At 42.4% G+C, this 16009-nt stretch overlaps 1 protein-coding gene across 2 annotated transcripts; it reads right to left on the bottom strand.

Moving 5' to 3' along the window:
* Positions 1-3788: 3788 nt before the first annotated feature.
* Positions 3789-7922, bottom strand: LOC103115897 (olfactory receptor 7A17-like). 2 transcript variants are annotated; one of them, XM_007525754.2, is made up of 2 exons: positions 6994-7898; positions 3789-3813 (listed from the first exon to the last, which is right to left on the bottom strand). In XM_007525754.2, exons 1-2 carry the CDS (start codon positions 7896-7898, stop codon positions 3789-3791), a joined length of 930 nt encoding a protein of 309 aa, XP_007525816.2. The 2 variants fall into 2 exon arrangements, with proteins under 2 accessions (XP_007525816.2, XP_060030725.1); XM_060174742.1 differs by lacking the exon at positions 3789-3813 and having other exon boundaries at positions 6945-7922.
* Between the last annotated feature and the right edge of the window lie 8087 nt (positions 7923-16009).

The raw sequence follows: 16009 nt of genomic DNA, 5'->3' as shown, positions 1-16009 counted from the left end.
CGCAACCGCCGAACTCCCTGCAGCATCTTTCTTAACCCATAAATTGGTCAGCAAGCCAGCAGCCCAAGAGGTGATAAGATTGCGGGCTAGGCTTGAAGCTAGTAGGTGCTCTCAGTGATTGGCTTTCGTTCACTCTGACCCTCTGCTGTGGCATCTCCTGGGCTCTCAGACTCACCGAGATGGGCACCCTGTACGGAAGCCTGAAATCCTGAAATCCTCCAGGCAGGTCAGTGATACTGAAGCTGGTCTCCAGACTAGAGAGCAGAAAGAGAGCAAAGAGTGGGCTGACTCCAGCCCTAAGGCTGCATTCAGGAGGGACTGCAGCAGGGAAGGTATTGGCAGCTCCCCAGGTCGGCCCATTAGGTGGTTTTCCCTCTTGCTCCTCCTGCCTCTAAGTGCTTGATGATTTATTTCCCTGCGGACTCCTGTCTGGACAGAGAAAGAAGTTTTCCTGGAGACTGTGTGCTCCCAGTAGGCCTGGTTAGAGTTAAGTAAATCAGGCTGTGAGTTTTTCCTCATGAACTCTGCTACTTTCCAGGCTTCTCACCTCTGAGTTCCCTGCCCCACACCTAGTCTCACCTAACAGAAAAACCAAGGCTGAGCAACCATCTATATTAGACCCTTCGAGTCTTTAAAATACTGAGTATATTAAAGATACATACCTACAAAAATGTCAGTTGTCTTTACACCAAGAGGCTGGACCAAATCCTTTGATACAAACCTTCAGCACTACACACATTCAACTTTATAACCATAGAATAAACCATAGAATTAAAATTATTAATAATTAATAATTATTAAATTATAAAACATAGAATTCCTAATTGTGTCTCCACACAATTAGGAATTCCAGCCTTACATCACAAATATAAAGAACTGTTGTAGCCTCATTAATAAATGTCTCTGATTTATAGATGTTATTAGATCTCTTCATGTCTCAAAAGTTAAATTTATCACCCTAGATGGGGACTGGATGGTAGCACAGCAGGTTAAAAGCACATGGTGCAAAGCACAAGGACCAGCATAAGGATCCCAGTTCGAGCCCCTGGCTCCCCACCTGCAGGGGGGTCGCTTCACGAGTGGTGAAGCAGATCTGCAGGTGTCTATCTTTCTGTCTCCCTCTCTGTCTTCCCCTCCTCTCTCCATTTCTCTCTGTCCTATCCAACAATAATAATGATGATAAGCAACAGGGGCAACAAAAAGGGGGGAAAAAATAAAGTACATCAAACTCCTGGCTCTCATGTCAGTGTTTCTTTAAATATAAAATTTAAAAAATTATTACCCTAGAGGGATTCTCTGATTTGATTTTTACAAAGACCATAGGGTGGTCAGTGTAGGGTGCCAGTGAGCTCCACTTCAGAAAAGAAAATCAGAGAAGCTAGTGACTTGGCGGGGGCCTTGGAGCAGTGTGTAAAGTGATGTCCACAGAGTTTAGTGTTTAAACTCTTTTCACCAGAAAGTAAATACATGAAAAAGCAAGCTCTTTACCCTTTCATTTAGGAGTGTTAAGTACTTTCTCTAACTATAGAGCATAAAATCAGTGAACAGCAAAACGTCTCTCAAGTACTGTTTTGCAGACTATTTCTACATTGGGCTCTTTATAATGAATATAGATCACGTTCAAATAGATACCATTTTTTTAAATGTTGATGCCTGCTGTGCGTATGGATTGACCTGCCAATATCCATGTCCAGCAGAGAAGCTATTACAGAAGCCAGAAATCCCACCTTCTGTACCCCAAAAAGAATTTTGGACTATACTCTCAGATGGGTAAATGATAGGGGAAGATGACGATAGGCCTCTGTACTCTCTTTCCACAAGGACCCAAAGCGTCACCAGGAGCCTTCTTCTTTTTTTTTTTTAAGATTTTTTTTTTTTTTTGCCTCCAGGGTTATCGCTGGGGCTCAGTGCCTGCACTACAAATCCACTGCTCCTGGAGGCCACTTTTTCCCTTTTGTTGCCTTTGTTGTTTATTGTTGTTCTTATTATTGTTGTTGCTGTTATTGCTATCATTGTTATTGGATAGGACAGAGAGGAATCGAGAGAGGAGGGGAAAACAGAGGGGGGGAGAGAAAGAATCCTGCAGACCTGCTTCACCAATTGTGAAGTGACTCCCCTGTAGGTGGGGAGCCGGGGGCTGGAAATAGGATCCTTATGCCGATCTTTGCGATCCGTACTATGTGCGCTTAACCAGCTGTGCTACTGCCTGTTCCCCCAGGAACCTTCTTTTATACCATCACTAAAAGAGAAGTGAATCAGGGTGGGGTGACAGCATAATGGTTATGCAAACAGACTCTCATGCCTGAGGCTCCTAAATCCCAGGTTCAATCCCCCACACCACCATAAGCCAGAGCTGAGCAGTACTCTGGTGTTTCTGTGTGTGTCACTCTCTCTGCATCTCTCTCAAAAATAAAAAATTTAATAATAAAAAAATTAAAAAAAAAAAAAGAGAGAGAAGTGAATCTGGAAAACACCATAGGAAGTCAGGCATTGTTTCTCTTATCTGAGAGAGAAGAGGGAAAAAGGAAAGGCAGGGGCTACCTGCAGAGGAAAAGCTTCACAGTGGTGAAGCAGCGCTGCAGGTGTCTCTCTGTTTCGTTCTCTATCTCCCTCTTCCTCTCAATTTCTAGCTGTTTCTATCCAATAAATAAATAAAGATAATTAAAAATTTTTTGAAAAAAGCAAAGACATTCTGAAGTAGTAATAAGTATAGAGGTGACTTAGAACATTAGTGAAGGCAAGATCATAGAAAAAAATGAAACAAAAAGAAAAAGAAAAAATGGGCAAAAAAAAAAATAGGTAGGTAGATAGATAGATAGATAGATAGATAGATGATAGAGAATCAGCCCATATCTGTGACTTTGGGAGAACTACTGCAGTTTCCAATGGAGGGGATGGGGACACAGAACTCTGGTGGTGGGAACTGTTGGAATTATATCCTTATCATTTTATAATTTTGTAAATCAATATTAAATAACTAATAAAAAAGGACTGTTCTGCAACAATGACCAGAATCCTTCTCTGGAATAACAAATTTATTTTGTTCATTTCCACAAAACTGTCTACAGAATATTTATGTGTGAATAACTTATTGTTTTAAGTAGAAATAGTGTTTCATGAAAGAAAGTGGCTAGTTCAGCTGGCAACTCAGTCACTGTGCATTGCCCTGGGCCGGCTGTGGTCCTTCTGCACAGAACAGTCTTCTCACATCATGCTGCCAGGGTGCTGAGACTTAGTGGGACCAACCATCTTAAATAATGGGGTGTTCAGAAAAGTCACAACATATTTTTCTGTTTTTCTATGCAAAAATGTATCCTGACGTTTCCAACAACACAATACTTTCTCAAGAAAATTATTTCTGGAAGTCGGGCGGTAGAGCAGCGGGTTAAGTGCACGTGGACAAAGCGCAAGGATGAGGATTCTGGTTCGAGTCCCCGGCTCCCCACCTGCAGGGAAGTCACTTCACAAGCGGTGAAGCAGATCTGCAAGTGTCTCTCTTTCTCTCCCCACTCTGTCTTCCCCTCCTCTCTCCATTTCTCTCTGTCCTATCCAATAACGATGTCAACAACAACAACAACTACAACAATAATAAAAACAAGGGCAACAAAAAGGAAATAAATAAATATTTTAAAAATCTTTTTTAAAAAGAAAGAAAATTATTTCTTTTTTCCTTTTTAAAAATTTTCCCTATGATGCAATGCTGATAATGGTACAGTGCATAAAATATATTGACCTGCTAGCATAAAGTCCCAAGTTTGATCCCCAGCACTCCATGTACCAGAGTGATGCTATGGCTCTCTCTTAAAAAAAAGAAAAGAAAGAAAGAAAGAGAGAGAGAGAGAGAGAAAGAAAGAAAGAAAGAAAGAAAGAAAGAAAGAAAGAAAGAAAGAAAGAAAGAATAGTCTACCAGGAGTCGGGCGGTAGCGCAATGGGTTAAGCACAGGTGGCGCAAAGCACAAGGATGGCGTAAGGATTCCGGCTCAAGCTCCCACCTGCAGGGGAGTCACTTCACAAGCAGTGAAACAGGTCTGCAGGTGTCTCTCTTTCTCTCCCCCTCTCTGTCTTCCCCTCCTCTCTCCATTTCTCTCTGTCCTATCCAACAACGACGACATCAAGAACAACAACAATAATAACTACAACAATAAAACAACAAGGGCAACAAAAGGGAATAAGTAAATATCTTTTTTAAAATCTTTAAAAATAAATAATAGCCTACCAGTATCTGTGACCTTGGGAGAACTGCAGTTTCCAATGGAGAGACTGGAGACACAGAACTCTGGTGGTAGGAACAGTGTGGAATTATATTATAATTATTATTGTCCTATAATTTTGTAAATAAATTTCAAACCACTAATAAAAAATCACAGAGAGAAAAAAATGAAATAAATAAAGTTGATGCTGTCCATTCTCCGCATAACCTCTCCATTCACTATGACCTGTTTACCTTCTTCCATTAACTGTAAAACTCCTCATAAACCTTCTATTATTATTATTAACACTGGTGGTCAGTACCTGCATTATGAATCTATCACTCCCTGTAACTATATATATATACATATATATATATTTCTTTGCTTTTCTGCTTTTTCCTTTTCTTTTGTTTATAGAGACAGAGATATGGAGTGGAAAGGAGGCTAGAGAGAGCAAGACAGAGAACTGAAGCACTGCTTCACCACTCACTGAGCTCTTCCTCTGCAGGTGGGACTGAGGGCTTGAACTTGCATCCTTGCATCACCCACCTGCAAGGGTGTGGCTCCACAGGCTCAGAAGCAAGTCTGAAGATGTCTGTCTTTCTCCCTCCCTCCTCACCTCCCCCTCCTCTCTCAACTTCTCTCTGTCCTATACAAGAAAGTGGAGAAAAATGCCTTCCGGGAGCGGTGCGTTCATAGTGCACACACACTGAGTCTCAGTGATTACTATGAAGGCAAAAAGAAAGAAAGATAGAAAGAAGGAAAGAAAGAGAGAGAGAGAGAAGGAGAGAAAGAGGAAAGAAGTTTCATCCTTGCACATGCAATGTGTGTGCTCTACCTTGTGTGCCATCATTGGGCCCCCTACTTAACTTCTCTTTTTTTTTCTTTTTCTTACTACTTATTTTTATGAATGATTTAATAATGGTTTATAAGATTATGGGGACTGTATTTTACTGTCAATTGTAAACCATTACTCCCTTCAATAAAGAAAAAAAAAGATTATGGGGTGGGTATAGTTTAAACTGCACTCACCACCAATGTTCTGTGCCTGCCCGCCCAACCTTTAACCACCACAGTTTTCACAAAAATCTTCGAGACCACTTTTTCTTTTGCAAGTTCATGTGTTCCAGTTCTCTATATTCTACATATGAATGAAACCATCTGCTAATTATCTTTTATCTCCTTGATTACTTCACTGAACATTTCACCTCCTTACTTACTTCACTAAATAATTGCCTCTTTATGTGGAAAACTGAGAAATGTTATGTATGTACAAATTATTGTATTTACAGTCAACTATAAAACATTAATCTCCCAAGAAAGAAACTTTAAAAAATAAAATAATTGCCTACAATTCCATCCAGTCTGTCCCAAAGAACATAATGTCATTTTCTTTTTTTTTTTCTTTTTCTTTTTTTTTTTTTTTTTGCCTCCAGGGTTATTGCTAGGGCTAGGTGCCTGCACCATGAATCCACTGCTCCTGGAGGCCATTTTTTCCCCTTTTGTTGCCCTAGTTGTTTTAGCCTTGTTGTGGTTATTATTATTGTTGATGATGTCATTGTTGGATAGGACAGAGAGAAATGGAGAGAGAAGGGGAGACGGGGGAGAGAAAGATAGACACCTGCAGACCTGCTTCACCGCCTGTGACGCAACTCCCCTGCAGGTGGGGAGCCGGGGCTCAAATCGGGATCCTTATGCCAGTCCTTGTGCTTTGCACCACGTGCGCTTAATCCGCTACACTACTGCCCGACCCCCCCCCTTTTTTTAATTGCAGGATAGTATGCCATTGAATATATGTCCCGTAACTTCCTCTTTTATTCTTCACCCTATAATCTCAGCTTTATTATGGCTGATTTAAAAATCTCTGCAGGCTCTGTCTTTGTACTAAAAGTGTGTTTGGCAGGAGAGGGGAAACAAGAAAAACTCATACTGGAAGTGATGTATTGCACCAAAGCAAAGGACTCTGGGGAAGGAGAGGAAGGGCCAGGATGAAAGGCCATTGGGATTCTGTTGTGTCTTCTAAATATCAGTGAAGGGGAGATGAGAGGCTGTGCCGATGTGTTAAAGACGATATTGTAAATCATTAGCTCCCCAATAAAAAAAGAGAAACTCTTTATAAAGATTAGTCTTTACTATATTAAATACTTGACATAGATTTCTTGCAAACTATGAAATTATTTCTTTTAACACTGTGCTTTTCTAATGGACCTGTTTTCATGTATTCAATCATAGTGATTTGTCATTTTCCAATAACTTATATACAAAGGATTTTCCCATAGCCTTCATAAGCCCATGGAATATCACTGTAGAGGGTGACAGGAGTTTCAAGTAAGTGCACGGTAGCTAGAAACACCTGCTATAATAACGCCCATAGAAACAGATGCAAATATTTGAATTCTGTGATGTTGAGGAACATCGTGATAACTTCTCATTGTACTGCAACCTGTTCATGACTCCAGTTCCTTTCTCAGTTTTACTCACTTAGGCATTACCTCCTACCACATAATCTTCGACAGTAATCTTTTCTGTTTCTGTCATCACCACACAAGAACCACGTTGTCAGAAAGAGAGAAACAGAGAGAGATGGAAAATACATCTACATAACAAAGAAGAAAGTCAACAGAGTAAGCTATTTATTGTATAGAAAATGGAAATTCCAAGAAGCGAGTATTAGAGGAAAGCACTACTTCCACAAACTGATCAAATAGTAACTTCTGGCTCCTGGACTGTGAATCCGCTATCATGGGCACTTCTTCAGTTTCCAGACAAGTGACCCTTTAGAGCTGTCATTCCCAGGACCCTTTTCAGAGCCCTCTTGATGTCTTTGTTCCTGAGGCTGTAGATGAAGGGGTTCAGCATGGGGGTGACCACAGTGTACATCACTGAGGCAACCCCACTGGAGCGTGAGCTGTGAGTCACAGCAGAGCTAAGATACACGCCTAGCACTGTACAGTAAAACAAGGAGACCACAGAGAGGTGAGATGCACAGGTGGAAAATGCTTTATACTTGCCCTGAACTGACGAGATTTTACGTATGGAGGAGACAATCTTAGAGTAAGAGTAGAGGATAGCAGCCAGGGGGCCACCTCCAAGCAACCCTGTCCCAAAATACATCACCATGTTATTGAGAAATGTGTCCGAACAGGCTAGCTGGACCATCTGATTAAGCTCACAGAAAAAGTGGGGGATTTCCAATACCCTACAGAAAGATAGTCGCAGCAACAGTAAGCTCTCTAACAGGGAATGCAGGCTGCTGATGAGCCATGATAGCAGAACCAAGAGTCCACAGAGCCGGGGGTGCATAGTCGCCTGGTAGTGCAGGGGGTGGCAGATGGCCACAAAGCGGTCATAGGCCATCACAGCCAGGAAGCAGATGTCCAGCTCTCCGAAGAGGATGAAAAAATAGTTCTGGGTGATGCATCCTGCGTAGGTTATGGCTTTGCTCTGGGTCTGGATGTTCTGCAGCATCTTGGGGACGGTGGTGGAGGTGAACCCAATGTCCACCAAGGACAGGTTGGACAGGAAGAAGTACATGGGGGTGTGGAGCTGGGTGTCGGAGCTGACTGCCAGGATGATGAACAGGTTTCCAAACACTGTGGTCAGGTACATGGAGAGGAAAAGCCCAAAGAGGAGGGGCTGTAGTTCTAAGTCTTCTGATAATCCCAGCAGAAGAAAGTTTGAAATTTGTGTATCATTCCCTGGTTCCATGTGGTGGAGAAGACTACTGGAGAATAAAAAACATGATAACTATTGTCAAAAGAGTTTTAGAAACAGGGAGCCAGGCGGTGGCACAGCAGGTTAAGTGCACGTGGCACAAAGCGCAAGGACCGGCTTAAGGATCCCCCGGCTCTCCACCTGCAGGGGAGTCGCTTCACAAGCAGGTAAAGCAGGTCTGCAGGTGTCTGTCTTTCTCACCCTCTCTCTGTCTTCCCCTCCTCTCTCCATTTCTCTCTGTTCTGTCCAACAACAACGACATCAATAACCACAACAATGTTAAACAGCAAGGGCAACAAAAGGGAAAATAAATAAATAAATAAATTTTAAAAAGAGTTTTAGAAACATGGGGGGGGGGCTTGGAGACAGCATAATGGTTATGCAAAACAACTTTCATGCCTGAGATTCTGAGATCTCAAATTCAGTCCCCTCACACCACTATGAGCCAGAATTAAGCAGTACTCTGGTAAAAACAAACAAACAATATTCAGTTTGTTTGTTTGTTTAAAAAGTAATTGAGATTTTTCATTATATATATAAAAGATGTATACAAATATGGATGTATATTGCATGTTTTAAATGTATAAATATGTTTGTGGCATATTCATGTACATTTTGCATTAATTTTATATTCAAAATTTAATATCCGTAAAATCTGTGCAGAACTTGTTCATGCCAAAGGACTACCTCCATAACATCTCTGAATGGGAATTTCTGTCACACTTCAGGCTTTCCCCAAGATGTCACATTATAGACACTTTATTTTTTTTCCTTTTTCTTTTTTGACACCAGGGTTATTGCTGGGGCTCAGTGTCCACACAATGACCCCACTGTTCCCAGTGGCCATTTCTCTCCTTTTTTTCTGACAGAAATGGAGAGCAATTGAAAGGAATAGAAAGGGAGAAAGAGACAGAGAGAATGGAAACATTTGCAGCACTGCACTCATGACTCTTCCCCACTGCAAGTGGAATCAAAGGCTTGCGGCAGGGTCCTCAAACATGGTAAACTGTGGGCTGACTGGGAACGTCACTGCCCAGCCTCATTATATACATCTTTTCCATTGACTTAACATTAGTTTTTTGTGTGTTTATTTAATTTTGTTTTTCTTTTTTACCACCAGTATTATTGCAAGGGCTCAGTGACTGCTCCTGGTGGCCATTTTTTTTTTCTTTCCATTTTATTTGATAAGACAGAGAGACATTGAGAGGGGAGGGGAGATAAAGAGGAAGACGAAAAAAGAAACACCCGCAGACCTGTTTCATCACTTATAAAGCATCAACCACTCCCCTTCTACCACAGGTGGGGAGTGGGGGCTTAAACCTGGATTCTTTCACATTTAGGTAAAGTGTGCTCAATCTGGTTAGCCCACCACCCAGCCCCTGGGGTTCATACCATTATAAGGTTTCAGGATGCTGGTTTCAGGTGAAACTTAGCTCTATCACCTCTGACTCACCACACCTTACACCAAACTCCTTGTGCCATCACTGTGAAGACTGCACCTGTATTTGGAGCTATATATTGAGTACTGGCCATCCAACAGGCATACCCAGTGCTTAAAAATCCATGATCTCACTCTCAGGCAGAAGTTGAAAAACAAGATTAGAAAAGAAAACACAAGTCGAACCTGAAATGGAATTGGAGTATTACACCAAAGTAAAAGACTCTGGGGTGGGTGGGTGGGTGGGGAGGATACAGGTCCATGAAAAATGATGAATGAAATAGTGGGGGTTGTATTGCTAAATGGGAATCTGGGGAATGTTATGCATGTAAAAAAAAAAAAAAGTAGAAACGCAAAGCAGAAATTGAGTTTGGAGTATGGCACCAAAGTAAGAAAGCAGAAGTATACTAGAGTTTGCAGTGAGTACCTCCCTAATACTTCCTCTCCACTTTTCCAAGCTTTGGGTCCATGATTGCTCAACAATTTGTTTGGCTTTGTATGTTAACTCTCTTTTTAGTCACCAGGTTCCAGGTGTCATCAGGATGCCGGCCAGACTTCCCTGGATTGAAGACACCACCAATGTGTCCTGGAGCTCAGCTTCCCCAGAGACCCATCCTACTAGGGAAAGAGAGAGGCAGACTGGGAGTATGGACCGACCAGTCAACGCCCATGTTCAGTGGGGAAGCAATTACAGAAGCCAGACCTTCTACCTTCTGCAACCCTCAATGACCCTGGGTCCATGCTCCCAGAGGGATAGAGAATGGGAAAGCTATCGGGGGAGGGGTGGGATATGGAGATTGGGCGGTGGGAATTGTGTGGAGTTGTACCCCTCCTAAAATAAAAAAAATAAAAAAATAAAAAAAATCCATGCAGTTAATTATGCTGAATCAATATAAAATGTTTCAATCATAAAAATCAGGAGGTGCCAGATGCTATGAAGAAAAAGAAAACTGGGGTGGGGGGGCAGGCTGCAGTACACCTGGTTAAGCACACATAGTACTAAGCACAAGGACCCATGCAAGGATCCAGGTTTGAGCCCCCAGCTCCCCACATCCAGGAAAGATGCTTCACATGCAGCAAAACAGGTCTGCCGGTGTCTTTCTCTGTCTCCCCCTCCTCTCTCAATTTCTCTGTCATATCCAATGAAATGGAAGAAAGGGGAGTCGGCGGTAGCGCAGCGGGTTAAGTACACGTGGCGCAAAGCTCAAGGACCAGCAGAAGGATCCCAGTTCCAGCCTCTGGCTCCCCACCTGCAGGGGAGTCGCTTCACAGGCGGTGAAGCAGGTCTGCAGGTATCTGTCTTTCTCTCCCTCTCTCTGTCTTCCCCTCCTCTTTCCATTTCTCTCTGTCCTAGCCAACACCGACGACATCAATAACAACAATAATAACTACAACAACAATAAAAAGACAACAATGGCAACAAAAGGGAAAATAAATAAATAAAAATTTTTTAAAAAGAAATAGAAGAAAGGAGGCAAAAGAAAAAAAGAAAAAAAGAAAGAATATATGTATAAATGAAATAATGGGGGTTGGGGGAAACAGCATAATAGTTATGCAAAAGATTTACATGCCTGAGGCTCTCAGGTTCCAGATTCAGTCCTCAGCACCACTATAAATCAGAGCTGAACAGTACTCTGGTATTTCTCCTCTCTTTCTCTCTGTATCTCACTCATTAAAATAAATAAAATATTAAAAGGAAGCTTGGGTTCCTGGCATAACATATACTCCATAACTATGTTTAAAATAAAAAAGGAAGGGGAGAAGAAGAAGAGGGTGGTGGCACACCTGGTTGAGTGCACGTGTTACAGTGCAGAAGGACCCAGGTTTGAGCCCCTGGTCCCCATCTGCGAGGAAATCTTCACAAGTGGTAAAGCAGTGCTGCAGGTGTCTCTCTGTCTCCTTCTCTCTCTTTCTCCCCCTTCCTCTCAATTTCTGGCTGTCGCTATCAAATAAATAAAGATTTTAAAAAAGAAAAGAAGAAGAAGAAAGAGTGAGTGTGGGTATTCATTTTTATTGGGTGTTTGAGTAAACTGGTAAAGATGTGACCAAAAGTGAAGGTGTGAATAAAGAGGTTTTCTAGAAGAACATATCCCCAAAGGGAGCCATCAATTAGAACAGCTACTACAAAGACCCTGGAAAGATACTTGCTTTAGAAAAATGGGTTCAAGGGGGTCGGGCGGTGGCGCAGTGGGTTAAGCGCATGTGGTGCAAAGCGCAGGGACCGGCGTAAGGATCCCGGTTCGAGCCCCCAGCTCCCCACTTGCAGGGGAGTCGCTTCACAGGCGGTGAAGCAGGTCTGCAGGTGTCTATCTTTCTCTCCCCTTCTCTGTCTTCCCCTCCTCTCTCCATTTCTCTCTGTCCTATCCAACAACGAATTGCGTCAACAAGGGTAATAATAATAACCACAACGAAGCTACAACAAGGGCAACAAAAGGGGGGAAAAATGGCCTCCAGGAGCGGTGGATTCATGGTGCAGGCACCGAGCCCAGCAATAACCCTGGAGGAGGAAAAAAAAAAAAAAGAAAGAAAGAAAAATGGGTTCAAACAGAAGCCAATGTGCTAAACAGAGTGAGCTAGAGAGAGAATGATGCCCAGGATAACTAACAAAGCAGCAGCAATCAATTTATCCAAAAGAGAAGGACTGGTATTTTCACAATTTCAAGCTATCTGGTCCATTATATAGAAAAATATAGAACAATGAACAATGAAAAATGAACAAGAGGGCTGGGGAGACAACATAATGGTTATGCAAAAGCCTTTCAAGCCTGAGGCTCTGAGGTCCCAGGTTCACACCCAGCCCCACCATAAGCCAGAACTGAGCAGTGTTCTGGTGTCTCTCTCTCTCTCTGTATCTACACTTTCTCATTAAAATAATAAATTAAATTAAATATTTTTAAAACCAAAAGAAAGAAAGAAAAAAGAACAAGAGATTAAACCCATTATTCCCAAAAGGAAATCCAAATACACAGAATTTGGGAAATTGTTAAAGGTGATTTGGTAGACGAAATATAAAATTTTTTTATAAACAGAAAACAAATTTGGGGGCTGGATAGTGGCACACCCAGTAGAGCACACACATTACCATGCACAAGGACCTGGGTTCAAGTCTCTGGTCCCCACCCATGTGGGGAAATTTCACAAGCAGTGGAGCAGTGCTCAACTCTGACTTATGGTGGAATGGAGGATGGAACCTGAAAACTAAGAGCCTTCGGCATAAAGTCTATTTGCATAACCATTATGCTATCTCCCCCACCAAGTCTATTTGCATAACCATTATGCTATCTCCCCCACCAGGTGCCTTTCCTCTCTGACTCTCCTTTCCCTCTCTCCCCCTCTTTCTCTCTCTGTCCCTCACCCTCCAAAAAATGAAAAATAAAAACTGACAGAATAAAAAATGGCCCCTGGGTACAATGGCGTTGTACCAACATTGAGCCCTAGCAGTAACCGGTAAGGGGATGGGAGTGGGTGGATAAAGTTAGAGAAAGAGGGAAAAAGAGAGAAAGATTAGATAGACGGCAGATAGCTAGGTAATAGTTTTTTGGTTTTTTTTTTTACTATGTTGGACCTACATCTACTAGTTTGAGCTTGAAGAGTCCACTGAACTGTTCTAGATGTGGATGATCTCAAAACAGTGGAGAGAGGGCATCCACACTCCTTAGTGGCTGAAGTTGTAATCAATCCACATACGTGGAAGCCTTAATCAGCTCCTTCCGGTTAGTTAATGAGTAGTAGTCGCTGGCAGTGAGAGCTGGCTGGTATTTTCCTTCTTGCTTTCAAATGTCTCCTTTGTTTAACCAACTCTCTGTCCCCGATCTCATAGTCATATCCACAGCTCCTTGTTGTCTTCCCAGATATCTCAACTTATACACCTCTGGCCACTGGTCTTTCTATATTATATAACCAACCATCCAAATTCCTGGCTAATTCCCCCCTACACACACACACACACACACACACACACACACACACACACACACACACACACGGCTTTATCCGACTGTAGAATAAAGCCAGTAAGTATCCCATAGTCTCTAGAAGAGTATGGTTATCCATGGTGAGAACTGCCAGTTTTACACTCAAACTTGCACTTGCTCCAGGGATCTCCCAAACTTTGAATTTATTTCAATGCTCAGAGCCTCATACATACTAATTCCCTCTGCTGGGAGCCTTACCCAACGGATGACCTATTTGGTATTTTTCTCCCCATTCACTTCATCACATTCCACCCCCTCTTTCAGCATCATGACACCATCTCCTTTGAGAATCTTTGTTGTTGTCTCAGAGGCTTCACTGCTCTGGATGAAACGCTCTGTGTTTTCAGATAGAGACAGAGAGAGGGAGGAAGGGAGAGAAAGACACCACAGCCGCAAAGCTTCCTCCAGTCACGTGGGGAAGAGTCCCGAGCCTGGCCCCCACCACACTGGGGGACCGTGGTGCTGCAGTGTTTTCCCTCTCTCCCTCTCCACCTGAAAAAAAAAAAGTGTATTACACCACAGTAAAAGATTCTGGGCTGGTGGGGGAGAGAGTACAGGTCCAAAAAGGATGGCAGAGGACCTAGTGGGGGTTGTATTGTTATGTGGAAAACAGAGAAATGTTATGCACAAACTATTGTATTTACTGTCAAACATAAAACATTAATCCCCCAATAAAGAAATTAAAAAAAAAAATTACTCTGGGGTGGGGGGTGGAGGAGGGTTCAAGTCCTGGAGCATGATGGCAGAGGAGGACCTAGAGGAGGGCTGCATTGATATGTAGAAAATTGAGAAATGGGATGGAGGTAGACACCATTATGCAAAAGAGACTCTCATGCCTGAGGCTCTGAAGTCCTAAATTCAGTCCCGCATCACCATAAACCTGAGCTGAACAGTGCTCTGGTAAAATAAATAAATAAATAAATAAAAATTAAAAAAAAAAGAATTGAGAAATGTTACACATGTACAAACTGTTGATTTTAAACCATTAATTCCCCAGTAAAGAAAGGGGAAAAAAAGTCAGAATGGAACGGTGAAACTCTGGCAACAACAACAAAAGGGACCAGCTGCTGTTGGTTCAGGGAGATCAATATGAACGAAGAGCCCAGCTGAGCAGGTAGGTGGCCGAGGGCACAGGAGGCCAGCGTGAAGGCTGAGGTCTCACCCAGATCAAAGGCCTCACTGATCACTCCTTCTCTTGCCTCCGTGCATCATCCGTGTCAGGCCCTGAGCTCTTATTTATCCCACAATTATTTCTATGTATTGGATTACACACATTGTAGGTGGTCCAACAGTCAACGAAATACTACATTCTGCAAAGTCCTGCACACACCACAAAACCTCATTCCCTTCATGAGGTTTGTCCCTAAGGACATTGTGTTGTACATACCCTTACTGCATGGTACTCTGTTCTCCTGCTATAAAGGGTGACTCTGGAGAGCAGGAACCTCACCAGCTTTGTCCCCTTCTGTGGCTTCATGAAAATGTGAATTTATTTAGAAAAAATATACATATTAGAAACCATATCAGCAAGAGATTACCCTAAAACACATAGGCTTGTGAGCCAATACTGCCTCAGTAAAGAATGTTTGAAGAAAAGTGAAATTTTCTAAGATAAAAAAAAAATGGAAGGGGGTTGGGTGGTAGCACAGCAAGTTAAGCACACATGGACCAGTATGAAGATCCCAGTTCGAGCCCCCAGCTCCCCACCTGCAGGGGCGTCGCTTCACAAGTGGTAAAGCAGGTCTGCAGGTGTCTGTCTTTCTCTCCCCCTCTCTGTCTTCCTCTCCTCTCTCGATTTCTCTCTGTCCTATCCAACAACAACAATAATAACAACAACAAACAATGATAAACAAGGGCAACAAAAGGGGAAAACAGCCTCCAGAAGCAGTGGATTTGTAGTGCAGGCACCAAGCCCCAGCGATAACCCTGGAGGCAAAAAAAAAAAAAAAAAAAGAACATGGAAAATAAGCCAAGTTAAATACAAATCGAGTAGATTAAAACAGTGGTCCTGGGGAGTCGGGCGGTAGCGCAGAGGATTAAGCGCATGTGGCGCAAAGCCCAAGGACCAGCAAAAGGTTCCTGTTTTGAGCCCCCGGCTCCCCACCTGCAGGGGAGTCACTTCACAAGCAGTGGCAGGTGTCTATCTTTCTGTCTTCCCCTCCTCTCTCCATTTATCTCTGTCCTATCCAACAATGATGACATCAATAACTACAACAATAAAACAACAAGGGCAACAAAAGAGAATAAATGAATAAATATTAAAAAAAAGAAATATTAAAAAAAACAGTGGTCCTGGAGCATGATAGCAGAGGAGGACCTAGGTGCTGGGTTAGAGTCTTATGCAGAAAACTGAGAAATGTTACACATGGACCAACTACTGTATTTTACTGTCGGCTATAAACAATCCCTCTGATAAAGAAAAAAATTAAACAAAAGTGAATAAATAAAGTTTGCTCTCTTTCATTGGAAATAATATCATCAAAAACAAAATTGTACCTGGCCCACATGACACTGAATGAAATGATATGGTCTCTTTCACTCTCCCTCTGCCTCTCATCCTCTCTGCCTCTATCTAAACACACACACACACACACACACACACACACACACACACACACACACACTATCATATCCATTTGGGGACCAAAGGATAACTCAGCCAGTAGAGTATACATTTTACTATATTTGGGGAC

This window comes from Erinaceus europaeus, chromosome 16, assembly GCF_950295315.1.
Source record: "Erinaceus europaeus chromosome 16, mEriEur2.1, whole genome shotgun sequence".
Taxonomy (NCBI): Eukaryota; Metazoa; Chordata; class Mammalia; order Eulipotyphla; family Erinaceidae; genus Erinaceus; species Erinaceus europaeus.
The sequence above is the reverse complement of the archived record's forward strand: the minus strand, read 5'-3'. Positions and strand labels throughout refer to the sequence as shown.

Bases quoted from the DNA above. Each gene is read 5' to 3' on its own strand.
- LOC103115897 (XM_060174742.1), bottom strand. From the start codon at position 7,898: ATGGAACCAGGGAATGATACACAAATTTCAAACTTTCTTCTGCTGGGA.